Genomic DNA, 25,590 nt, shown 5'->3' with positions numbered 1-25,590 from the left:
ATACAGGTCCTCCACTCCAGGCACATATTTCCAGATGGTGGGGACAGGATCACAAAATCAGAGGCTGTTATACAGTAGACTGTGTTACCGTTGTGGCCATTTTGAATTTACAGCGACGTTAAGGTGAGACGTTGACTGATTGATCAACAGAAAATGAATCAACAACAGTTGATTAATTGATCTAAAATGTGAGGATTTGCTGCTTTTCTTTCTTTTATAAGTTTGTAAATTGAATATTTTAAATTAAATTCATACCTGACCTTAGAAATAGTATTTTAATTAAACCATCTCACTCAAGGTTGACTTACTTTGTCCAGAGCTTTCAGTCGCACCTTATTTTCTTGGTAAAATGCCAGAAATGAACACTAAAATTAGATCATTTTAAGTCTAATCTGATTTAATTCTTGATTTTAAAGTGGTTAAAGACTTAAGAACAAGACTTTGCTTTCAGTCACATCTGTGTGATTTGGTTGAAAGCTCTGGAAAAAAGATAGTAAGTCCACCTCGAGTTGGAATTGTTGCTGTCAAAATGAATATCTTTACATTTTGGACAAGCAATTTGAAGACTTGAACTCTGATTTTCGGAAATTTTGATGGGACTTTTTTCATTTTAAAGACCAAACAACTAATCAAAAAGTTTATAAAAAACAGATGAAACTGAATTGATATTAGGAGTCAGTAGCATCACTGCATTCACAGGCAGAGGCAATGCAACCAGACACAAAACACTCGATTGTACAGATTCAGATGTGTTATGCTAGTAGCGGCTAATGTAGCCTGGAGCTGCTAGACTCATGCAGGGATGAAGAGCGAGCCACAGAGGTCTGGTAACCTCACTACTTTCTAACGCCTCATCCCCCCATTTTTTCTTTTCATTTTCAGACTTGTAGATTTCTGCCCCAACCAACGCTGACTCAAGTGACATCACTTGAGTCAACTTATCAAATTACAGCTGTCTCTGTAGCCACGAAAGGGAGCCATGTCAGGCCAATGATAGCACTGCTACCCAAGTAGGGAGGCATGTTTAGCGAGGTGTCAGCCTAAAATAAACAACTATTTATCAGGCTGGAGATTCCATAATGAAAGAAAATAAAAGAATAAATGGTTTCCAAGAGTCTGGAGGGATACAGTAGATTTGGCTACCTGTAGCTAACAAGATCACTTTCAAGTCAAGTCCATTCTTTATAGAGGTCAGAATCAAAATTTTGCCTCAGAAGGCTTTATAAACTGTACATTTGACGCTCTCTATCCTTACACCCCTAAAATTTCCAACTGCTAACAGATGTTGTATCTTCATAGTTAGTCAAACAGTTGATTTGTGCAGCAGTGGTAACAACTGTAGGTATTGCAGGTGCAGCTGAGAAGGGAAAACACCTGCTTTGCTTGGTAAAACACCAGAAAATAACACTAAAAATAGATCATTTTAAATCCAGTCTGATTAGTTAAAGACTTTAGACCAACATGAAACAGTTCATGACTGAGATCAGAGCCCGCTTGTCTCAAAACCTACTGGACAGACCTGGATAAGCAGATAACAAGCCAGTCACTTAGCTAATTTTCCTGCTGCGGTTCCCAAGATTGCAAGCTAACCCCTATTAGCTGCATCTGAAGTTTTCACTAATGTTGTTGCTTTCACATGCCATGAGTTTCGCACAGATGTGTTGAGTTCAGAGAGTCTTCTACATGAGTCCAGACAGGTTACTCATCAGATATATTACATAGCACAGTCACAAGATCATGCTTGCTGTTATATGGACTTCAAACATTTCACCTGTAAAGGGAGCTTTCTGTTTTCCTGCTTTTTGAGGAGAGCGCCTGAACACAACCCTGATCCGAGCCAAATGTCTCTGGTCAACCGATATTACCGACTTCACGGAGCGGATTCTTTTTCCTTCCCGCAGTGTGACAACAAGTGCACACACATGAAAAATACGGCAACAAATGTGGTCAGAGTATCACTTTAAGAAATCAAATCGCTGCAGGAGCCTCTCAGGCACTCTCACTTGGACTCTGAGGGGAAGGGTGGAGACGTGGAGGGGACTTCAGCTCTGTCTTCCCTTTCTGGGACTTTTTTTTTTTTACTACTCTTGTTTCACAACTGTTTTCCCCAGCCAGCTCCTCACATCTCCTCGGCTGTAAATCTGACTGTAGTTTGTCCCCCGTTGACCTCCTCTTATGAGAAATGACGCAAGAATAAAAGAGTTTAATTCCAAAATGAAATTAGAAAAACGTAATGCCTGAAACAAATTAAAAATACGTCCTCCGGCAGTGTTTTGAAGACCTTTTACTCACATGATAGCAGCATGAGTGTCCTTGACAGACACAGGCAGATAAATTGACAGTTTTGTGCAATATGAAGAAGAAGAAACTTGCATAAACTGATATTTCTCAACACTGTTTTCATGCAGTTTTAAAGTCACACCATTTGGCTTTGTCTCAGCATTTTAAAAGTTCCACCAAATGGCCAAAAGTAGTAGCAGTGATCACTCCTTCATCCAACAAGTCCTCAAAATTACCTTTATATACTATTAATTTGCAACAGAAAACACAGTTTGATGCTTATAATGAACTTGAGGCGCTTGATTAAGGTCGTTTGTACATCGATGCTTCAAGCTAATCACAAATGCAAACGTCAAACATGCAATTTCACCAAATTTGCAACATGAGATTGTCTCCTTTAGCGTTCATTTTGACACATTTTAACACATTGTGACCCATGCATGAGCATGCAAGAGTACTGAAGTTTGGACAAATTTATCTGCAAATTGCGAGCGACGATCATTTGTGATTTGTGTGTAAACGGTGTTTGTAAATCGCTTTTATGAAACTGGCTCATGATTGTTTAGCAGGTATAAAGTTAACCACGATCGCTAGTTAATACTAGAAGAAAAGTTAAAGGATCCTGAGGGGAACATGAATGTCTGTACCAAATTTCAAGGCGATAAATCCAATAGTTGTTGAGACGTTTCACTAAAAAACAAAAATGTCAACCTCATCATGGTGCTAGAGGAAAAGTCAGGGAAGAATCTAAGGGATGATATGTTAATTATTCATTATTTTACTTATTTTCAGGCTAGCTAGCATAGCTGAAAAACTACTAGATTTCGATGCAACTAGCGGAAACGTAGACTACCAGATATCGGAGATCTCCGTCTACTGAAGTCTGGGGATTTCTAAAGGCACAGTAGTTGCTTGAACGGCAACCATGGTCCGCTAACAAACCAGCGCCCCTTACATTTTGTCAAGGATACACCTCTCCCCCCATTCTCCTCCATAATGAACTGCATGAAAGACTAAAGACTATGGATTGATTCTGCAATGCAGAGTTTTTATTAAATTGTTTCCACCCAATTTTAACAACAAAACCTCGGAGATTGTCCTCAGTCTCTATGAGTGAGGCGTTTAGAGACTGACCTGTGAGTCTAGCGGAAATGATGCATCTCAGCAACGTGTATCAGAGTGCATATATTGATCACATATCAAGACAATGTTACTGATTGGCTGTGAGGCGGACCTCCACATCGTTATTTATGTTCCCGTGGCTCTTTGAAACAATACCCTTCAGATATTGATGAGGAATCGAACCACCTGCTGCAAACAATATCTGATCGTCCTCGTCGCTCTTTTGTTTTTTTGTGTTTTGCACAATCAGGAGTTTTTAACAGCTCTGACCCTTGACCTTCTTACCGTCGGCTGTTTATAAGATTAATCTTGGAACTGACACTTAATCAGTATTTACAGTCAGACGTTCCCAACCCTTTTTGGTTTATGGCCCATTGAAATGGAGCCATTTCCGCTAATGACCTCTTGTCTCAGACTGAACATGTCTGAGTGATTATTAGTGATTTTATCTTCTCAGAGTGTCATTTTTCAGAGGTTTCAAGAGGTAAAACATCCAAAGTTCAACAATTAAAACACATTTTGGTAAAAGTCTAAGAAATCTAAAACTAGAATTCTGTGTAGCGTAAATACATCTGCTCTTCTCTTTCCTATCTTGTTAATTATAACCCCTCAGATTTATCTTGCAACATGTTGGAGGTATCTTAATATCTGTATAACATCAAGGATCCAGTTTGTGATAGCGTGAGTCGTCCCTTTCTTTGTCAAAGCGTGAACGTACTCTCCTCTTGTACACTGAACCCCAACGACTGCACCGATCCTCTCCTGCACGGTGACGTTTCAGCGTCTCGTCTCTGCAACACTTTCCAGGACTTTCTCTGGAGCCCCGTGAAAACTCCCCGTTCCTCCTCTTCTCCTTTCCTTTCCTCTGCCATTGAGGCTCGTGAACGTATCCCTCCTCCTCCTCCTCCCTCCCTCCCTCCCTCCCTCCCCCAAAAAAAGCACATCTGGTCCTCAGAGCGCCCCCCGGGCCCCCTTTAGCAACCCCTCCCAGACGTGAACTTGGCCTACCTAAATGTTTTTGTTCATGCAGACTGTGTCTGTCTTATGGAGAGGGGGATGGCGAGAGAAAGAAAAGGAATTTCAACATAAACTGCCTTTTATTGACACAATTGAAAACATCAACATGAGAAAAACTTATGAGAGACAGAAGAGAGCGATCACACGTGTGCATGTGTGTGTGTGCATGTGTGTGTGTGTGTGTGTGTGCAATAGAAATGATGTTGATATAAACTATGTGCAAAGAGATTCAAGAAAGAGAGAAGAAGCGGAAGGGAGAGGCCACATTACATCATCCGTAAAGTTACCACGGCATCCCACTAGTCATATCGGTATCCTGTTACTCAGCCAATCAGCTGCCATGACAACCAACGTGTCATTTAGTCAATTAGCCGACCAGCTAGTCATCGAATTATAACCTGATAGTTTAAGCTAGTCGTCAAAAGCCCGCCTTCGGCCCCCAACCTCAACTGTCATCGAGCCGGTCGGCCAGTCAGCCGGCAGTCAGTCAGGCAGTCAATCACATGGAAGCAATTGATTAGAAACAGCTGTCCTCACCCCCTCGCTCTCCCCTCGCTCTCCCCTCACTCCCTCCCTCCATCCACCTCCGATGACTGAGTTCATTGTTTTAGCAGCTCAGCCCACTTTTCTGTACCTCCATTATACTTCTACTACATTCTTCTCTCTCTCTCTCTGTTTAACTTTTTTTTCTTCTTCTTCTGCATTTAATGGTCCGTCATCACTTAATCAGCAGAATCGGTTTGTCTGACATCCAGAGTTTGACTGATGCGCCGATCCAGAGTGACTCATACGCTGTAGGTGACGTTAGTGGCAGCAGAACTGTGTTTGTTTATCTTACTTATCCTTCATTTAACCGGGTTAAAGTCTAATTAGGTATATTTTTATTAGAGCCTGACAGATAAATTGGTATAAAGTATGTGCCAATATTAGTTAATTGCAGATATATATTGATATTGGCATATTTGTAAGCTGATAAATGACAAAGGTATCAGTATTTTTCAACTGTAAAACATCCTGCCTAATACTTTTCTTGGTCGCAATTTGTTATTGGTTGTTTAAAGAAAATCAATGTTGGCTGATCATTATCAGATTTTTTAAAATTTCAAATATCAATAGAGGTACCAGCTTCAAAAATCCTGTGTCAGCCGTGCAACAATCTTCATCCACCTGTTGCATTGATCACTCCTTCATCCAATAAGTCCCCAAAACTGAAAAGACCAACCCTTTATCCTAATAATTACCTTTATATACTACTAATTTGCAACAGAGAAAAAGTTTGCTGTTCATAATGAAAGCTCTTGGTTAAAACAAGAGAGATGAGAACATGAAATCATCTCCTCTGCAGTTCCTTGAATGGCCACCTGGCTCCAAAAGCGAGTTAATCCTCATAGACCCTCATGTTAAAATGCCCAACCTTACAGCAGAAATAAACATGTTTACAGCCTGGTGCAAAAAACGGTTTTGGTCTCTAAAGCTAATTTCTCTGTTCATGACAACTGTACAGGGGTTAATTTTTATATAACTCACCCATTTCAATTTCATTAAGGCTTAAAGTTATGCATGATTAAGGGTGTGGCTGCTTTATGTGACAGGTGGGTGCCGTCACCATGCCGACAACATTGGTTAGCTAACGTGACCATGGTGTAACTCCAGATTCACAGAGTATAGGCGTAGCCGTTGTTATTTCAGTGTACTTTCAGTTCATTAACGTTAATCGTAACATTTTGGTCGCCTAAAAAAAGTCTTGTTCAGCATTTGGTTGTACTAAAAGACCCTCTAGGAAGCCAGATGATTATTTTTTTCAAGTAAGTACATTTTGTTTTAATGGTTTTTTTTTTTTTCGCTACATAAAATTAGCATTAGCATTATCACAGTTAACCATAGACTGTAAATGCACCGTGCTAACCCAGCTAGCAGCTAGCATTAGGGTCAGCTCCACCCTTTTGTCCAGATATGGTCACTTCTGACTCCAAAAATCCAAGACGACGATTATCAAAATGCAAACTCAAGGCTTCAAAACTGGAGTCCACAAACCAATGGGTGACATCATGGTGGCTACGTCCATTTTTTTATTTTATTCTTATTTTTTACAGTGTATGAAGAGGACTGAAGGATGCACAAATTTATCTGCAGTTTGTGAGTGACAATCATTTGTGATTAGCATGCAGTGCTTGCAGATCGCTTTAGTGAAATTGGTCCGTTTGCTAATTAGCACTAAACGAAAAGCACATCTGTACCTGATGGGAATGTCATTAGCTTTGCAGGTGTTGGTCATAAAACAATGTACTGAACAGATTAAAAACTACTCATAGTGTTGGTACTAGAGGAAAAGGGATCACCAAAGTGGTAACAATTCAGTCTGTAGGGAACATGAATGTCTGTACCACATTTCATGGCATCCCAATAGTTGTTGAGACATTTCACAAAAAAACAAAATTTCAACCTCATGATGGTACCAGAGGAAAACTCGGGGGGTCACCAAAGTCAGTAGGAGCACAGATACATCAGAAAAACCACAAACAATAAGTGTGTAATCTCCATTAATACAGTAACTATGGCGTTTATTGCAGACCGAAGTTCTTCAGACGCTTAAAATGGCCCAATATTACCCATCAGGTTGTGATAAGCAATGACAGTGAATTCACCCACCATGTAAAAAAAAAGCCTATTGAATGTGTGCAGAACTGTTGCAGGATACAGTAAACGCATTAAGTAGATGCATTACAGTGATTGAATCCCTGTTGTTTGTCTGTTTTAATGTCAGCCTTTCTACTCTGTGTTTAATCCTCTGTAATGTGATTTAACATATTAGTTTTCTGTTCTTCGAGTGGATGTTTTTTCTCTATATTTCTTTCCTCTGCAGCTCGTTTTTCTTTTTGCTTTTTCTCACCATCCAGCCAAACGCACTTCAAAGCCTCTGTGTGACTGTGCGTGTGTTGAGTGTGTACGTGTGAATCAAAGGTATTGTTGCTCTGCTCACAAGGGGATGCAGAGCAGGACTGGAGAAAAGCATGCGTCTGGCGAATCTCATATTTCAAAATTTCAAAGACTCTGTTTGTGTATGCGTGTGTGTGTGTGTGTGTGTGTGTGTGTGTACTTGTTTACAAGAACTGGTCCCAGGCCTATAAAAACGGGGACAACGCTGCCACATTTGATTTGTTACTAAACCACAAACCCTAAAAGTGTTTCAAATCTGTCGTTTCATTTTGTTGCATTACCTCAGAAAACAAATTTGTTTACAGTGCTGCCTCGTGTCATGTCAAGGTCAGGTTTTATCATCACGTCGCTTGATTAATTTGTTGTACAACAGACACTACGCAGTTATAACTCATTAAGGGAAAAGTCTGGTTTAATGAAACGTACAACTTTTGAGTGTGCAAAATGACGGCAAGCACAGGAAGTCAGAGTTGAACCAGGAAGTCGATTGATAAACTATGATGGATGTTTACAACAAACAGTTTTCACAATAATTTTACTGTTCGCCTTTGTTTTCTTGTCCAAAAAGTTTTGGCTTACCAACGTGATCTGCTTGTGTTTCCTTCCCCATCTGACTTTGTTCTAACAATTTGAAGTGTTCGCAGATCTCAGCAGTTACCCAGGTGTGTACACTGTTATTATTTAGTCCCTCCCGGATTTTTTTGTGAATATGGCCTGAAGATCTTTCTATCCTTTCTTTAATCTCTATCTTATGTGCCATGCTAACTGTTCACATGTTTACCAAGCCCCAAGGAACAGCGCCGGGCTATGAGGCAATTTCAGCAAAGTTTCTTATTTGCGTGACACCCACTGGCCAAAAAACACAATATCCAGTTCTATAACACATCCATGATGTTAACATGCTAAACATTGCATGCATATCAACTGTTTATATGAGAACATGCTAAGGTTAGCATGCTAACATGTTTAACATTATATACAGTATTATTTCATATTATATCATTTAAACATTAGCTTGACAACATGCTAACTTACACATGCTAACTATAGACTGTATATAAAATAATAACTACAGTCTAAAATGCTAATATTACTATGCTAACATGTTACATGTTACAATTATTATTTCATATTATATAATATAAACGTTAGCTTGATGACATACCAACTTACACAAGCTAACCATAGACTGTATATAAAGTAATAACTATACTAGCGTTGGCATGCTAACATGTTACATTTTACATATTATATATTATATAATATAGGTAAACATTAGCTTGACATCATGCTAACTTAGACATGCTAACCATAGACAGTAATAGCTGCATAGTCTCTGATGCTAATATTAGCATGCTAACATGTTGAATGTTAAATATTATATAAAATAAATGTTAGCTTGACAACATAATTTACACATACTAACTATAGAGTCTATAAATTAATGTTAGCATGCTAATATGTTAAATATTGTTATATCATACTATATAAATGATATAACATACTATATAAAATAAACATTAGCTTGACAACATAACAACACATGCTAACCATAAATTGTATATAAAGTAATAACAGTATATACAGTATATAACATTACACCTTACATGTTACATATATCATATTATATAATATAAACGTTACCTTGACAACATACCAACTTACACATGTTAAGTATAGACTGTATGTAAATTTACAATACAAATCACCAAGGCAACGTGATGTGTGATGAAAATTGCAGCCTCATAAGACCACTTAATTCTTTTTCCCCTTTAAATTAACTCATGCAGAACAACTAAAACATTTCCAATCACATTCAGCTATTGCATTTCCTGTATTATTTATTGTATGTTTCTAAATTACACCTTTGTCTAAAATACAGCAGGTTTACTGTCCTCAAACGCTGTCCTCACTACTCCCTGCCAGGGATGATGGATTACTGTACTGTACAGTGTGTCAGAGAGCAGACGGTCATGGGAGCGAGCCATGTCCCTCTCCACACACACATACACACACACACATATATACACACACACTTACCTGCTGTGTGTGCTCTTATGGTATGTGTCATGTGTTGTAGAGGCAGGTTGCAAAAGGGGAGTCATGGGGGAGAAGGGCAATGTTGATGTCTTGCTCTTTAACACACACACACAAACACACACTCGCAGGAGAATCTGAAGGCCAGAAGAGGATAGATCTCCCTCTCTCACAAACACACACACACACACACACACACACACACACACACACACACAGTATAAACACACACACATACAAGCTGAGGTGGTGTGTGCCAGGCCAGGTTTCTGCAGAGCAGAGCAGGCTGGATCCCAGCAGTCACCATATGGACTGGTACTGAAGTCAGAACACAGAGAGAAGGAAGGATGGAGGAGACGAGAGAGAGAGAGGAGGGGAGAGAGAGGAGGATAGAGGGATGCAATGAAAGATGTATGTATGTAGGGAGGAAGGAAGGATGAGGGATTATGGAGGGATGTGAGGAACGCTGGAGGGAGACAGAAAGATAGAAACTATTTAGGGAAGGACGAGATGAAAGAGGGAGGAAGGGCCGGGTAGATTAGGTAGGAATTGTTGCAACGAAAGAGGGGAAAAAAAGACGGGAATTATTAAGGGAGGGATGAAAAATAAAAAGGTAAGAAGGAATAACATTAAGAGATTTAGGGAAGGAAAGAAGGGATTAATGTAAGGAAGAAAAGAGGTGAAGGAGAGAGGAGGGGAGGGTAGGGAAAAAAAGGAGAGGAAGAAAGGATTGAGGAGAGAAAAATGAAATCTTAAGGGATGAAAGGAAAGAAGGAGGTGAGAGAGGCTGAAGAGGATGGAAGCAAAATCCAAAATAACAATGGAGGGAGGAGGAAAAGTGGGGAAGGGTGTGAGTTGGGATAGAAAAAGAGAGATGGAAGATGGCAAAATGGAGAAAGGAGAGAAAAAAAGATGGAGAATATTTAGGAAAGGATGTGAGGAATCAAGAGGTGAGGAAGGAATGAAAAACAGGGAGATAGGAAGGAAGGAAGGATGACAAAAGGAGTGAGATAGAAATAGATGGAGAAAGGAAGATGGAAACTGAGGGAAGGATAGAAGGAAAAGGAAAAGTATGGGAAGGAAAAAAGGACAGAGAGAAGAGGAAAAAGCTTTTTAGGGAAGGATGGAAGGTAGGAAAGAAAGAAAGAAGAGAAAAGGTTAAAAAAGAGGGAAGAACAATGAAAATATTTAGGGAAGGACGACAGGAATCGATGTCAGGAAGGAAAAAGGGGACATGAGGGAGGATGATGAAGGGAGGGATCTAGGAAAAGACGAATGGAGCAAATTATGAAGAGATAGATGCAATGAAGGACGGAGGAAGAAAGAAAATTTTAAATGAAGGAAGGAAGGAAGGAAAGGATAGAAGGAATCAATGAAAGGAAGGACGGAGGAAAGAAGAAAGGAAGAGAGGAAAAGAAAAGGATTCAAATTGAGGAAGGATAGAGGACAGGTGTAAAACAGGAAGGATGGAAAGATGGGATAAAAAAGGGAAGGAATGTGGCAAAATGATAGAGATGGAGGGAAAAAGGAAGGAGGGAGGAGGGAGGAGAGGGATTAAAGGGTGTAAACAGATGGATGCGTGCATGATGGGAGAGGATGGAGGGATTAGAAAGACGGAGGGAGGGAAGGAGGGAGGACACCTCCAGGTGAAAGATGGAGGTTCGGTTAGCAGCAGGTTAAGTTGAGAGTCAAGTTACTTCAAATATAGTGTTTAAGGGAGAATTAAAGGGACATTTCACCTGATTTTTACTGTCATAAAGATCAATTTTATCAATTATATCTGGAGGTTTAATGTCAAAATGTCTGTTAACTCAAATTAAGTTGGGAAAGAAATGTTTGAAGTAAAGTCATCAAGATTCATCTCAGCAAATATTTAACCAGACAAACTTTTGGACAGAAACTCGTTAAGAAACATATCAAATATACGTATATATGAATATAATATATAAGACAATTTCACCGAGAGAGCTGAAGTTCACTGAAATCTGCTTCCTCTCAGAACAAACTACAGTAAAATGTCTCTTTACAAACCAAAAAAACTCACTGATTTGGGATCATTCACATTCTTCACATGAAGGATGACATAATAGTTTACATCAAATATATATCTTTATACAAGGAAATGGAAAAGTTTTCCATGCTCATATACAGTAAGAAAAACCTTTTTTTTCCCTACAGTGTGTGTATGTATTTAACATTAAGATACACATTTTAAGAAAAGCAAAAGCTGTATCTAAGAATTAAGGTTTATAATGAATTCTCTACAGATGGTTCAGCATCATTAAGGATGTGAGCAACAAAATACATCAGTTGTTTGTTAAACTGGTTAATTTAGGTAAATAAACTGCAAAAACCTCCTTCAGTGTTTTCTTCTTTCAACTGAAAGACCTTTGAATCAAATTAAGCCTAAAAACAGCAAAAGGCTCAAATCTTTCTGGGACTATTTTCAGATTTTTAAGACCCTTCAAGGAGACTTTATTTGAACTTTGCATATTTCCCATAAATGTGACCACTGTGGTTCTGTCGGGTCAAGTTAACTTTGCTCTCACTGGCTTTATTTTAGAGATTCAATGAGTCACTCGAAACGACATATCAGCCTTTCTAGAGCTTTCCAGATAAACGTTTTTACATGAATAGCAACATTTATAGGAAATAAACCAGAATTATACTTTAAATGTGAGGTTTTGTTTATGTCCTTTATGTCTTCACCTCCTGCTCTCAACATTAAATGATGTCTGATGGATTTTAGAGCAACAAACACTTATAGCTGATAAATTAAGATAAAAACTTGCATCTACTCTGCTATTTCTATCCCTCTTCCACTATGAACTCTCTCTCTCTACATGTTTTTCTACTTTTCTCGACTTGTAAATAAGTCGTTTTTCTCATGAACTCGTAGCTGTGTGTTGTTGCTGCCAACCGGCAGTGAAATAAAAAGATCAAGGACGAGCAAACGGTTGGTTTTGTAAATAACAGTTTATTTGAAAACCAGGGGTCAGGCTGTCTGTTTGTGGCCAGTTTAGCTGCTGCCCTGCTTGGCGGCCAGCCTCTTGTCTCTCTCCTCGGCGATGGTCAGACGGATTCCCTTTCCTCTGGGCAGGGACACCCACGGCTTGTTACCCTGGAGACGGAGAGAGAGAGGAAGAGGAGGAAAACGGTTAAGATCAATCAAATACAAGTTTCATAAACATCCAGTTCTTTTAGAGCTAAAAAGATGATTTCAAGTCTTCAAATTGTCGTTTTCCAGATAATCTGAAGTTGCAGTTCGTAGTTTAAACACTTGCGCTAACATTCATTTGACCGCCGACACTTCAGCACGGAGCCGTTGCCGAGGTGAAGAAAAAGCGCGGCAGCCGAGGCCGTCGGATAAATGTCACGCCGGCGGAGAGGCGACCGTGCCGCTGACAGCTACGGTCACGTTAGCGGCCAAACAAATGTCAGCCAGCCGGCAGAGAGACACACTCAACAGACCAGCCGCTCGTAATCGTTAAGTGCGTCTAATTTGATGGGACGGAGTTTGATTTATGAAGGTTTTTTACAGTTCGTCTTGCCGTGAGGATGACGAGTCTCTGCCAAGGTCGACATCAAGGTCAAAGACAGCTGACGCTTTAACGACAGACTTCAGGTACACTGAGTCCCAACGTCAAACTACACAATACTGAGTATAAAACTTTAACTTGTCTCCACTTATTTCCGCTGCATTTTAATTAATTTATGTTTCCGAGACACAAACAGCTCGTCTCTTGTTGCATGTTGACATTTTAAAGTCTATTTATTTTGCTGTTAATTCCAGTGGAAACAAAACTTAAACACTAAATTAGCATGAAATTAAGAGTCAGGCTTTAACTTCCTAGGCTAAAGCTATTTTATTTATTTGCTAGGGGATCAATACAACACTAGAGCTGAAATTATTTGGCATTTAACACATTTTTAAATCAAATATTCTCAAATATTCTCTAGTTTAAGATTTGTTTTTCTGCTTTATGTGATAATGAGCTGAATATTTTAAGGTTTGAGGTTGTTAGTCGGACAGAATGAGCAATTTTAAGACCTCATCTTTGGCTTTATGAAATCCAGGTGAACATTTTCCACTATTTTTGATATTTTATAGACCAAGTGAAAGTTACCATTTCCTGTATTTTGCCAGTTAGCACAAACCTTGAAACTTTTGTTCAATTAACCAGCACATAACTGCAGAAGTTTGACTAAGAAAAGTCCTGATATCTACTAGAGAACTTAATTTTTTTAAGAAATAATAACTTCTCTCTAGTGACGGAGCTCAGAACTTCTTAGAGGATTTGGTTGTGTAATTTCATTGCTGATCAAAACCAAACAGTCATCATTGCTCCAAACACACCTCGCTCCTAATAATCACATTTATTCTGTTTAAACGATCTCAACTGCAACAATATTCAGTTTTAGTTGATTTTTTTCTCCTACAGGTACGATGAACTTTTACATCACAGCGTCAGAATATTTCTAAAATCTTCACCTTGCCGATGACGAAGATGTTGGAGAGCCTGGTAGCGAAGCTGTTGCCTGTGCTGTCCTTGACGTGGACCACGTCGAAGGAACCAGGGTGACGCTCCCTGTTGGTGATGACACCGATACGCCCCAAGTTAGCACCTCCGGTCACCATGCACAGGTTACCTGGAGAGGAGAGAAGAAGAAAGGATTTCCTCTTCATCAACAGAGCATTAAAAACGACGGATCCGGATCGTCATAAAACCAGGTCCTGCAGTGACGTGAACCCACCGGTGTCGAACTTGATGAAGTCTGTGATCTTGCCGGTGTCCAGGTCGATGCGGATCGTGTCGTTGACCTTGATGAGGGGGTCGGGGTAGCGGATGGTGCGGGCGTCGTGGGTCACCAGGTGGGGGATCCCCTTGGTGCCGATGATGATCTTCTTCACCTTGCACAGCTTGTACTGCGGAGGAGGAGGAAGAGGAGGAGAAGGAGGAAGAGGAGGAGGAGAGTTAGATTAGAAAACCAACATCTTTCCAAGAACAACTTTTAAGATGGCAAATGACATCACTCTAAAAAAAGGACATGAACTTAATTACGAGCCAAATTATAAACATTTTACAAACAAACTGACAGTTGCAGCTTTCAAAACTCTTCATCTTTTTGCATCTCAAGCTAAACTATGACTGTTTTGCTCTCAGTTTATCTCTCTTAACACACCCCGCATCCACATTTTTGGATATAAAACCAGTTTGAAATACCGTCAGTCAGAGCAGATTTGGCAAGAAGCAGCAAGAGACCGAATCCTTAAGAAACTAATCTTACATGGTGATTACACCATTAACTCAGCGAAGACTCGTCTCACTGCTGAAACTCCGCCAGGCTCTGAGTCACGTAGCGAGAACGTGCGACGACCAACATTAAATGGTTCGAACTCAAACTTTTGAACTCTTAAAAATTAACCTTCTGTGTCTTATGATTCTCTTTTTCTCTCCAGTTGAAAAGAAAGATTGATCACTGATCTATAAACCAGAGCAGGGCCTCTAGAAGTTCAAGGGAAACGTGGTTTTTGCTGATCTTACCTTGGCCTCCTCGGCGGTGATGCGGTGGACGGTGAAACGTCCCTTCACGTCGTAGATCAGACGGAAGTGCTCGCCGGTCTTCTCGATGCTGATCACATCTGAGTAAAAAAAAACAAACAGTCAACAGTCGTCAGCTCGTCTTGTTTAAGTGGTAGATATCAGATTTTAATGCCCTCTATAAAAAAAGGCTGTTTATGTACAGAGGACAGCCAAAGGTCAAAACAGAAAAATACGAGTCCCACAGCGCTTTTAAATACACAATAAGTTTTTCCAGCCAACTGACCACAAAACTTTGGCCCCACGACTCTCTCATTTGTGATGAAAATGTGGCAGAAAATATTCAAGAGTTACTCTTCTTCCTAACTTGGTGTTTGTGAGGAAATCTTCCCTTTTAAATCTAAACTAACATCAACTACCACACTCACAATCAGACATGTTGTGAACAAACTCCAGTCTCTATAGAGACAGAAACTGTCTCAATACTACGATCAAATCTCATTTTTAGGGAGACTTTGATCAGATTTCTCCAGTCACAAACACCTTCTTGGATTCAAAAAACAACAACATCAGAGTGCAGAAATTTCCAAGAGCATCACATCTTTCTCAAAGAGATTATAAGATGGATACGAACAATTATTTGACAAACTTTCTGACTAGAAAACTCTCCACATATTCGGCTTCTTTGCCTCATTTACAGTGACTTCATGAGACCAGGAGTTCAGCATCTTTCAAGGTTGCAAACTTGCAGACAAACGTGAACAAAAATCAGTAATATAAGCAACCTTTTTAGGTAGAAATTCATCCCCTGAGAAAACGCCAAAGCTCTCTATACAATTAAAACTCTGAAATAAAGAGTTTCCATCAAAAATTGTCTTCTCCTGCTACAAAAATATAAAAAAAATGTGTTTAAAAGAGCAAATATTGGGATAAATCAAGTTAAAGTATTTCAGTACTATAGTACATTAATTGCAAGAAGCATTTAAAACTGATCATCTACTGGTTGACAGTGACGGGTGTTTAGTGTGGACGTATATAAATAGGCGACGGTCGTCGTGCTGCCAAGGCTTCCCCTTGATTTGGAAATTAAATCGCCGCACCTCCCTGTGAGGCTGTTGGCTGGCGTCTAGGTGGAGAGAAAACTGACAGGTCACAGTTTCGTTGGAGGTGTGACTGCGAGACTCGACAAAAACAAAAAATATTTACTCCTCGGTTGCAGCCGTTCTGCCTGACCTGCTCAGCATCACTGGAGAATAATTTATAAACTGTGAGGAGGAGAAAAAAAAGTGAAGAAATGAAACCAGTATTGGCACTTTAGAGTGAATTTGACTGACTGATGAAAAGGAGAATCATGAAACAGAAGAAAAAGTCCTGCAATGTAAAGAAACTCAAAGCAGCGTCCGTATTTCACAGGCTGCTGTCGTTTGTTTCTGGTTCCCAAATCTCATTTCTAATCCAGCTAAATGGGGCAGCTGATGTTGCCCCATCTGTCCTGCGATGTGTCCAAAACAACATGAACATCCCACTCAAACATAAATACTGGCTTAAACTCGTTTCCAGCCGTACTCTCAAGGATTTGCCTCTGTCCGTTTTTTTTCCCCAATGTCGCCTTTTTAAATTCCATCACAAACCCAACGTGACTCCAGTAACAGTCTTTGACCTTTTGTAACATCCAACAAGACGATTGTGTCAGATCTTCAAAGAAAATGTCAGAACCAAAACTGAGTTAATCTATCAAATTATTAAAAGAAAGAAAAACATTACTCCCATATCACTCACCCTGTCATAATATTTAGTTGCCTTAAAATCAGACTATGACTCAGAAACACTTAAATGTCGGAGCTCAGAACTTCTTAGAGGAATTGGTCGTGTTGTTTCAGCTCATTGCTGATCAAAACCACATATTCATCACTGCTCCCTCGGCCGTCTCGTTACCCACAGACGCTTCGTCATGCAGGAATTAGACTTGGACGTGAAATCTTTCACATCAACACAACAGCAACTCCTGTATCGGCTTTGCAGAGAAAGCAAACTAAGGACCCATCAAATACAGATTGTGAATAAAAAAGGATCATTCAAAAGGTGCTGAGCTGCAACGAAAAGTCTTTGTTCAACATCTAAAGTTCTCAACTGTCCCCCCCAAAAAGCCCTCCTCTCTATTCAGACTCACCCATGAATCCAGCAGGGTAGGTGACGTCGGTGCGGACCTTGCCGTCAATCTTGATGAACCTCTGCATGCAGATCTTCTTCACCTCATCTCCGGTCAGGGCGTACTTGAGGCGGTTCCTCAGGAAGATGATGAGGGGCAGGCACTCCCTCAGCTTGTGGGGACCGGTGGAAGGACGAGGAGCCTGACAGAGAAGAAGAGAAGAAGTGTGTTTCAAGATGATGTTTTATGCATTTCTAAAATGTTTTATTTAAAGTGACCTTTAGAAGAAGCTGGCTGAAGACGAGCCTCATCAGGACCGCTTAATCATTTTCAACCAAATGTCTAATTTATTATCTGGCTGCGGCTGCATGATCCATTAAAAGTTTTTCACGCTACAGAACACAATGTTTAGATCCAACTTGATGGTGTTATTTAAACTTTTGACTCAACTTTTCACGTCCATGTTTAGAAGTCACCAAAATCCATCATCAGTTTAAATTTTCTGTCCTTTAAAGCCCAGAAACACTACGCTATAATGACCAAATTAATAGTGTGTATTAATTTCAAATGTTTTAATAGTTTCAAGATTTATTCTATGATGTTGGATGAGAGCAGATCAGCTGGAGGTGTGAAAAAAAACAGGCTAAAGGCAGATTTGTTCATCTATTAGCATCTACTGCTGGTTCTTCTGGACTATCAGCTAATAACAATGACACCAGAGCTCCCAGTAACTTAGAGGTTAAATGCCAACCATGAATCTTCCCTGGTGACAGTCTAGCTGAGGACTTTTTGTTGTATCCATCTCTCATTGTTCCCTGTCTGCTGTCTATAATAAATACTTAAAATTCCCCTAAAAAGTACTTAATGTAACTATGACACCAGATCAAAGAACATATCTTTAGGGATTAAAGTGTCTTGTGTCAACTCTGTACTGGATACGACTAGTTTCAGACATTAAATCACGTTAATACTGAAACGAACAGCAACACAATCTAAAGTTAGACACACTTTACCTGCTGATATTCAAATACTGTGACTGAATTATCTAGTTGTAATATTGTATATAACTTGTTCTCAGATATTTGCTAAAGAGATCTGAGAGGAGACTTAAAGCTCAGGTTAGTCAGGTGTCCATATGAACATAAGATTTTTCTTGCCATAATTACTCCAGTTCATACTGGCCATTAAAAGATCCTTCAAATGCTCTTTCAATGTAAGTGATTATATGTGGCTTCAGCAGTCTGAGTTAGTCATATGAAGTAGATATCTGACACATCTACAGTCTTTATAGCATCGAATTCCCTCTTTGTGTTTCAAACAACAAAAGAGCCTGTAATGTTGAAAGATATCTACTTGATTTGACACATCTGGACGGCTGAAGCTTTATAAAAGCTTCAGATAAACTTTTAAATACATTTTCCACAGAAGGAGGCTCATGGATTTTGCACTTACCCCCATCATTTACATGTAAGTGATGGGGGTAAGTGCATTATGAAGGAATCTTCTAATGGTCAGTATGAATAGGAGGAATGATTACAGCAAGCAAAATCTATTTCAGTGTTCATTTAGCCTCCTGACTAATGCTCAGGACTTGAAAAATTGTGGTCCCGTCTTTTCAGTTTAACTGTGAATATCAGTTTGCTCGCTCTAACTAATAGCGCGGCCAGATCCAGCGCCACATGAAATGACCTTCATTCTGCTTAAAAAGACTTTTTTCTGCTCGACATGCACACATATGTTTCATGAGCCAAGCTGAGTTGGGTGACAGCAGCAAGCTGTTCTCACCTAATTAAAAGTAGATTATTAAAATCAAAAACACCTTCTGTCTCTCTAACAACCTACTGCTCACATACAACCTCTATTTAACAGTGATTTCTACACCTAAATGTGCTTCGAAATGGTTACTGATGCTACATTCTTGATGTCTGACCTCACAATTCAACTTAAAGTGTTTTAAAAGCTGTGCTAATGTTCCACATTGCAACAATTAGGTTCATAATAGCTCATTAGGCAGATTTAGGAGGAATTTCAGGCTTCATAAATCACACATGGTCACATTAGTTGTATGAGCGATGCGTCCCTTTGGTGCATCCATTCATCCTACTCTGTTATGAGCCCTTTAGATACAGAACTACTATAATACATATATCAAAATTAACACTTAGAAAGTAGAGGAGACACCAAACTACACATAACTTGACACTGCATGAGGCGGAAATATAAAAAAGAGGGGTACTTACGAAAACTCCGGTGAGCTTGTCAAGCATCCAGTGCTTCGGCGCTGCGACGCGCTTCAGGTGCTTCTTCGGTCCTCTTGCCTGGAGAAGAGACGACAAGGCCGGTCAACAACTGGACAAACACCCGGCAACTATCAGCTGTGATAGCAGGCTGGACAAGGTTAGAAACCCCGCTCAAGAGAGGGTGTGCTGGGGAACGAGTGCTAGCTAGCTCAGCCGGCTGCGGCCTACATACATGAGCTCACATTAGACAGATATTTAGAGATTTACATACTATAAGTGACAGTATTATCTAAAATGTACTTAAAATCATCCAGAGACGTTAGCACATCAATTTAGTAAATGCAGTTTTCCGTTAAATGAACAATAGTTAAATGTGTGGCTAACGCCGTTAGCCACATAAGCTAACAAGCGGCGGCTGATTAAAAAAAACTGAAGCTCCGTTAAAACCTTAAATAAAAACGAACCATCGCTGCTTTTTACTGCAATTTAGACCTCGATCATCTCATGAGATGTGGTTTTATAAACTACGACATGTACGTGAGTGATGAAACAAACGCAAAAAGTGATGTTTGATGATTATTTCGGAGAGGAATCGTGAGGAGAAACTGCTCACCATGTTGGAGTCTGCGGGGGAAAGGACCTCTTGTCTTCCGGTGTTCAATGATAAGGCCGCCTACGGCAGCCTGGGAGGGACAAACTTACTGAAAGCCGCGTAAATTCTCAATCCACTCGCTACTGATTATCAAAAATGTTCGTTTATATATTTTTATAGAGATTTTACATCCTGCCTGGTAATAGTTATGGTGCACAATAGTAATTATGCGCATATACGACTCTACATTAAAATACTATATTTCAATTATACTAGATGTTTTACAGTTCTTTTCTGTGAACAGTTCATTTGGGATTTTTGTTTTCCTTTGTTTTCTTTGTCCACATGCCTCTGTTTATGCTTTGTATATATATTACCGGAAGAGTCATATTTTGTAAAATATCATTGTCTTGTAGATTTGTATCACAGCTAAAGACCCACTTTATATAATGGCTTTTGAGTCCCCTTAATTTTTCACCTTTTTATAGCATATTAAATGTGTTTATTTTGTCTTTTACAACTTATGCTTTTTTATTAGCATTTCTTTTAATTCTTCGACTGTATATTTACATTTTTTTGTAAATCACTCTGATCTCCTCCTGTTGTTTTTAAATGTACTTTATAAATAAATTTGACTTGTAATCCCATGTCGGATAGCACAGAAATGTAAATAAAAACAATATCTACTATCATTATCTGCAATATTAGACTTTCTAACATGATTTCTTTGTTTAGGGCTGCAGCTAACAATTATTTTAATTATCTATTAATCTGTCAATTATTTTTTCAATTAATCGATTAGTTGTTTGGTCTATAAAATCTCAGAAAAGATCCTTAACTTAAGTAAAAGTACATAAGTATTATGAGCTTGATGTAGTTAAAGTATTGCAGTAAAAGTAGTGGTTTGGTCCCTCTGACTGATATATTATTATATATGACATCATTAGATTATTAATACTGAATCATCAGTGTTAGAGCAGCATGTTACTGTTGTAGCTGATGGAGGTGGAGCTAGTTTCAACTACTTTATATACAGTTAGCTAGTTTAGTCCAGCAGTTCCCAAGCTAGGGGTCGGGCCCCTCCAAAGGGTCAGCAGATAAATCTGAGGGGTCGTGAGATGATTAATGGGAGAGGAAAGAAGAAAAAACAAAGTTCTGATACACAAATCTGTTTTCAGTTTTTGGACTTTTTCTCTAATCTTTGATTTTTAGTGAAATATTGGACCATTTGAACATTTATTGAAATGAAAGCATATGAGAAGTTTAGAGGGAAAAATCACTATTTGGTGGAGCTGTTAACAACTCATAGACATGTGAAATGTGACCCCGACTACACACTGCTTTTTGTAAGACGTCAAAAGCCAAAAAGGTTGGAAACCACTGGTTTCATCTTTAACAATGTGTTGTATTTTAGTAATAGTTATTGTGCATAATAATAATTATTCACATATACAACTTTACATAAAAAATACTACATTTAAGCTAGACTATATCTACTATCATTATCTGTAATAATAAACTGTCTAACATGATTTATCTGTTATTATTTTCATTATCAGTTAATCTGTTGGTTATTTTCTCGATAAATCAATTAGTTGTGTGAAAAGTAAAAGTGATCTCCAATCTATGTAGACTGTATTTAGCCTCCATGAACGTCTCTCTGTGTCACTCTGTGTGTGTGTGTTTCATTGTGTCCTGGTCAGGAAATGCCAGTGTCGCAGGCAGAGTCCTGTTTATACTTATGAAGATAAAACTCTTCCTGGGTCCGTGTCTTCTTCTGCCAAATGGTACCAACTGATGCACACATGCATCTCTGCTCCCCTCAGGCTGCAGAATAAATCCCAAAGACAAACCTGGACTCTGTTTATATCTCATAAAAAAACAAAAAAATGCTCCTGTGTGTATATTCACACATTTATCTCTGCTGACCCACTTTATATACTTTCTTATTTTCTTTCCTTGAAACATAAATCTTCTGTGCAGGTTTTTCAGGACGGTGTTGTAGGTGGTTTCCAGCAGAATCAACCCACTGTCCTACATTTTATTCAGCACATTTTACATTTTGCAAAGACTTGCAGGAGCTCAGAAACACAGAACGTAGCCAGCAGCAAGTTGGGGACCCATCTACGTTCTTCTCAACCTTAATTTCCTGACCCACTTCTTTAAAAACCCGTCCACTCAATCCACAGCCCAGGAAGTCTTAATTGAGGATTAAAGACACATTTCTGGACTCAAATTACAAAGGTGGAAGAAATAAGCAGAGGTGACAGTTGTTTGAACTGGCTGTCTAAAGGCTACAGTGCTGTTTGATACAGATGTCGAGCGTAATAAAGTCCAGCTGATGGCGGTAATCAAATAAGTCTGTGTGGCTTAAGCTGCGTTTTTGTGTTTGTTTTACACACATTGGGACCAAATTCATCTTTTTAAGTGCTGTTAAGCTTTTTCCTCTTTGCCCACAGGGCGTCTTGTTGTTGCTCCCAACAGGTCGTCATTATTAATTAGCACCTTTTCTGTTCCTTTTGTTATCAGTAGTTTAGACCAGCGGCTCAAAGTGTGTTCGGCTTGTAACTCATTAATGAAAGTAGACTCAACTTGAGCCTTGAAGTAGTCAAATTATACAGTAAATCACCACGAGAGAGTAAATATTATAAAAATGATCAAATTAATGTGGTGTTTTTTCCTAAAACACAGTATTTGTAGGCTATATTTTACATGCAGATAACAAACACCAACTTTGCTCATCCTTTAACAGACTGAAACGGTTGCACCTCGCCCTTTTCACTACGCCCTGCTCCCCAACATTATCATTGTTCTGTGTGTTGAATCATTTCAGTCAAATGTTTCTGTTAATCTGTTAATTCATCTTCATCATTAGCTCCTCTCAGCAGCGAGGGGCTGGACACTGTTAAGATGAGGGAAGATGAGTAACGCTGTTCTGTAAATGACGTGAATTTAATGCACTTTATGACTTTAGAAGATGTTGGTTGTCAGCAGTAACAGAATAACTCCTATATGTCAATATTTGCATGGTGTTGAAAGCCTTTTATCCTTATATGGGGTGACAGAGACATACAAGGAACTATATAAAGTCAACATATTTATGATTCAAAGGAACATCATAGTCAAGAACAATAGTTCAAATTTCCCTCTTTTCCCATTGATAACAGGACTTTCCCATCATATAAAGTCATTCTATCTTCTTTATATTTAATGCACTGGTCTGAGATAATTATATAACTTAGAGTGATATAGATTGTCTTTATATTACTGTAAAAATTTGAGCCCATGATAAAGACTTGCGATTACTCCAAGCAAGTCTTCTAACCGTGAAGTCAGTAAAGACAACATCTCCCTCTACATGTAACAAAGAGCCATCCGATGAGTTACTGTAGGACACTGTATGTGCTAATGCTAAATATAGCTCTGCAGTTGTCTCATTGTGTAACATCACCACTAGATGGCAGCATTATACTGTGTTCCTGTACGAGTCTGACACTTGTATGATAACTTTATTGGATAGAAAGACAGAAAATATGAAGAAAGAAAAGAAATTAAAGAAATATTAATTAAATGAATGCAGCTTTAAGGTTTATGACCATCACTGTTATGGAGGATTTAAAATCTGAATGAATCCAAGAGATAAAGCACAATTAGACGTTTTTATATGTATTTCCTTTCATTTGTGATGTCTTAATTAAATAAAAAACATATTTTAAAAGGAAAATGAGTTCACATTGTGTCTTTAATGGTTGTCAAATTAGAACAAAGAATACAAAATAAGAAATACATGACATTTTTTTTGTATCTCACTTTATTTATTTTATTTAATTTACTTGTTAGACATTTTAAAATCTTTTATACACATTCTTAAGTCACATAGTCTACAGACTGCCACTGCCATCTTATTATGTACCAATCACTGCATAAAATCTGAAACAAAAAAAAAGAAAATTTGTAAGTGTAATTTTGATTTAGTGGGTTTGTAACTTCTTAATAAGTTGTTGTAGTAGTAAGATGCCAGGAAATATAATTTGGCACTAATTATACAGAAAGTGCAGTCTACACTTCCAAATAATTAGTTCCAATTAAATAATCAGGCAGTAAAACACTGGAGTCTTCTAGTCAGGACAGAGCAAGTCAAACATGCAAAAACAATTACAGTTTGTCTACAGGCAAGCTTATAATTTGTAAGTTTATAGTTTCCAATAATAAATAAATAATAATTGAATATTTTCTTTGGTTTAAATGGAGCAATTCTTTCAAAGAAGCTCCTGTGGAAACCAAGAACTGTTTTTAAGCTCAACACAACAAAGTAAATCAGAGTTTCTCAGAGTTTTGTCTGTAATTACTATGTATGTAATTACTACTGTAGGTCTTTCCAGGAAGCTTTCAAGAAAAACTGAAAATCTTAGGAAATAAAAGACCCATAAAATAAAGTATTATCTGAATATATTGTGCAAAAAGGCTTAACTGTATTCTTCTTGGTGATTAAAAGTAATTCCAGTTTGTCAGTCTGTGCACTTACCATCACATACCAGCAGATGGAAGCCTTGTATAATAAAGCTGATGATATGTCTCTGTGTGTCTCTGACACACAGAAGTCTATATTAAATTAATAGATTTACAAATGTTTTTTCAGTTTTCTAACAGCTCTGTAACAAGAGGAACTCTTATGACTCTATATGTAATACAGATCACCACATTATGTTATATTATAATACTATTTACAACCTTTATATGAGCTAAAAAGGACATGTGAATAGTCTAAACTGTTTATAAATTAATTTAGCTTATAATTATCCTACCAGTATATAAAACTATTTTTCAGTGTACAAAACCTTTACTAGAAGCTATATTGTTCTATATTCTATGCATAGTTCATGTATCTTATTAAACTCATTAAACGTGTTAATTGAAAATTGGAAAAATGTCAACTGGACATTGATTTTAAAGAGAACAAGTGCTCTAAATCTGTATGTTTCAATGACAAGACAAACATTCACTCCCGCTCCGTTATCACTTTCTTTATTTTCCCCCAAAACTCAAGAGCCGTAACAAAAATACAAGCATTTTTCAATATGATCTCAGTCATTTACAATATTCATATAGATGTACAAGTGAGAGCCGGTGAGCAAAAGTGCTTTAAAAATCATCTTTGAATAATATTCATTTCATCAATAGAAAAAAAAAAAAAAAAAAAAACACCAAAAAGGAAAGAAACTGCAACAACAAAATGAGATTTTCATCTACAGGTCTGAAGGTAAATATGATGAAAAGGAGTAAATCAGTGCAGAGTCTACTTCAGCTAAACAAGTGATTCATTAGCAGACCTGGCAGAGAGGGAGAGGCTGAACATTTTCATTACTTGCGGAGAGGAAACCTTGTAACAGCGACCTTTTTAACAGATATATCACAACTTGTGTCGAAGGGTTTCACAGGCCGTGATGTGTTGGAACATTTTTCATGACCCTGAGGCCCAGAGGCAGCGGCCGAGTGTGTAACAAATCACTGCTGCAATGTGGAAACTGTAAATCCACTTCATTAAGATGTAGGGACCGTGAAGGTTTACACAGCTCTGGAGGAAACACATCCCAAACATCCAAAAACACACAAGAAGGTCTTTTGAATGCTCTGTAATTGTGAAAACAGACATTTGTTCCTGAAAAGCTGAAT

The 25,590-nt window shown here is 38.5% G+C and overlaps 1 protein-coding gene and 2 non-coding genes across 4 annotated transcripts; all 3 read right to left on the bottom strand.

The window, feature by feature from the left end:
• Positions 1-12,350: 12,350 nt before the first annotated feature.
• On the bottom strand, positions 12,351-20,009 carry rps4x (ribosomal protein S4 X-linked). 2 transcript variants are annotated; one of them, XM_042401425.1, is made up of 7 exons: positions 19,939-20,009; positions 19,326-19,403; positions 17,107-17,287; positions 14,940-15,037; positions 14,149-14,320; positions 13,886-14,043; positions 12,351-12,514 (listed from the first exon to the last, which is right to left on the bottom strand). In XM_042401425.1, the coding sequence occupies exons 1-7, from the start codon at positions 19,939-19,941 to the stop codon at positions 12,413-12,415; spliced, it is 792 nt and encodes a 263-aa protein (XP_042257359.1). In that variant the 5' UTR covers positions 19,942-20,009; the 3' UTR covers positions 12,351-12,412. The 2 variants fall into 2 exon arrangements, with proteins under 2 accessions (XP_042257359.1, XP_042257360.1); XM_042401426.1 differs by lacking the exon at positions 19,939-20,009 and adding an exon at positions 19,790-19,921.
• LOC121890176 lies at positions 13,669-13,739 on the bottom strand. The gene has a single exon (XR_006093726.1). It is a non-coding gene; the product is annotated as a small nucleolar RNA SNORD61 (small nucleolar RNA).
• Positions 16,776-16,851, bottom strand: LOC121890178. Its single transcript, XR_006093727.1, has one exon. It is a non-coding gene; the product is annotated as a small nucleolar RNA SNORD61 (small nucleolar RNA).
• Positions 20,010-25,590: the final 5,581 nt, after the last annotated feature.

The sequence above is a fragment of the Thunnus maccoyii genome, chromosome 22 (genome assembly GCF_910596095.1).
Source record: "Thunnus maccoyii chromosome 22, fThuMac1.1, whole genome shotgun sequence".
NCBI classification, from domain to species: domain Eukaryota; kingdom Metazoa; phylum Chordata; class Actinopteri; order Scombriformes; family Scombridae; genus Thunnus; species Thunnus maccoyii.
The sequence above is the reverse complement of the archived record's forward strand: the minus strand, read 5'-3'. Positions and strand labels throughout refer to the sequence as shown.

Excerpts from the sequence above, each read along its gene's own strand:
- rps4x (XM_042401425.1), bottom strand. Across the intron at positions 14,321-14,939 it reads TCACCGCCGAGGAGGCCAAG|TACAAGCTGTGCAAGGTGAA; the intron begins GTAAGATCAGCA and ends CCTCCTCCGCAG. Across the intron at positions 12,515-13,885 it reads ACATCTTCGTCATCGGCAAG|GGTAACAAGCCGTGGGTGTC; the intron begins GTGAAGATTTTA and ends CTCCGTCTCCAG.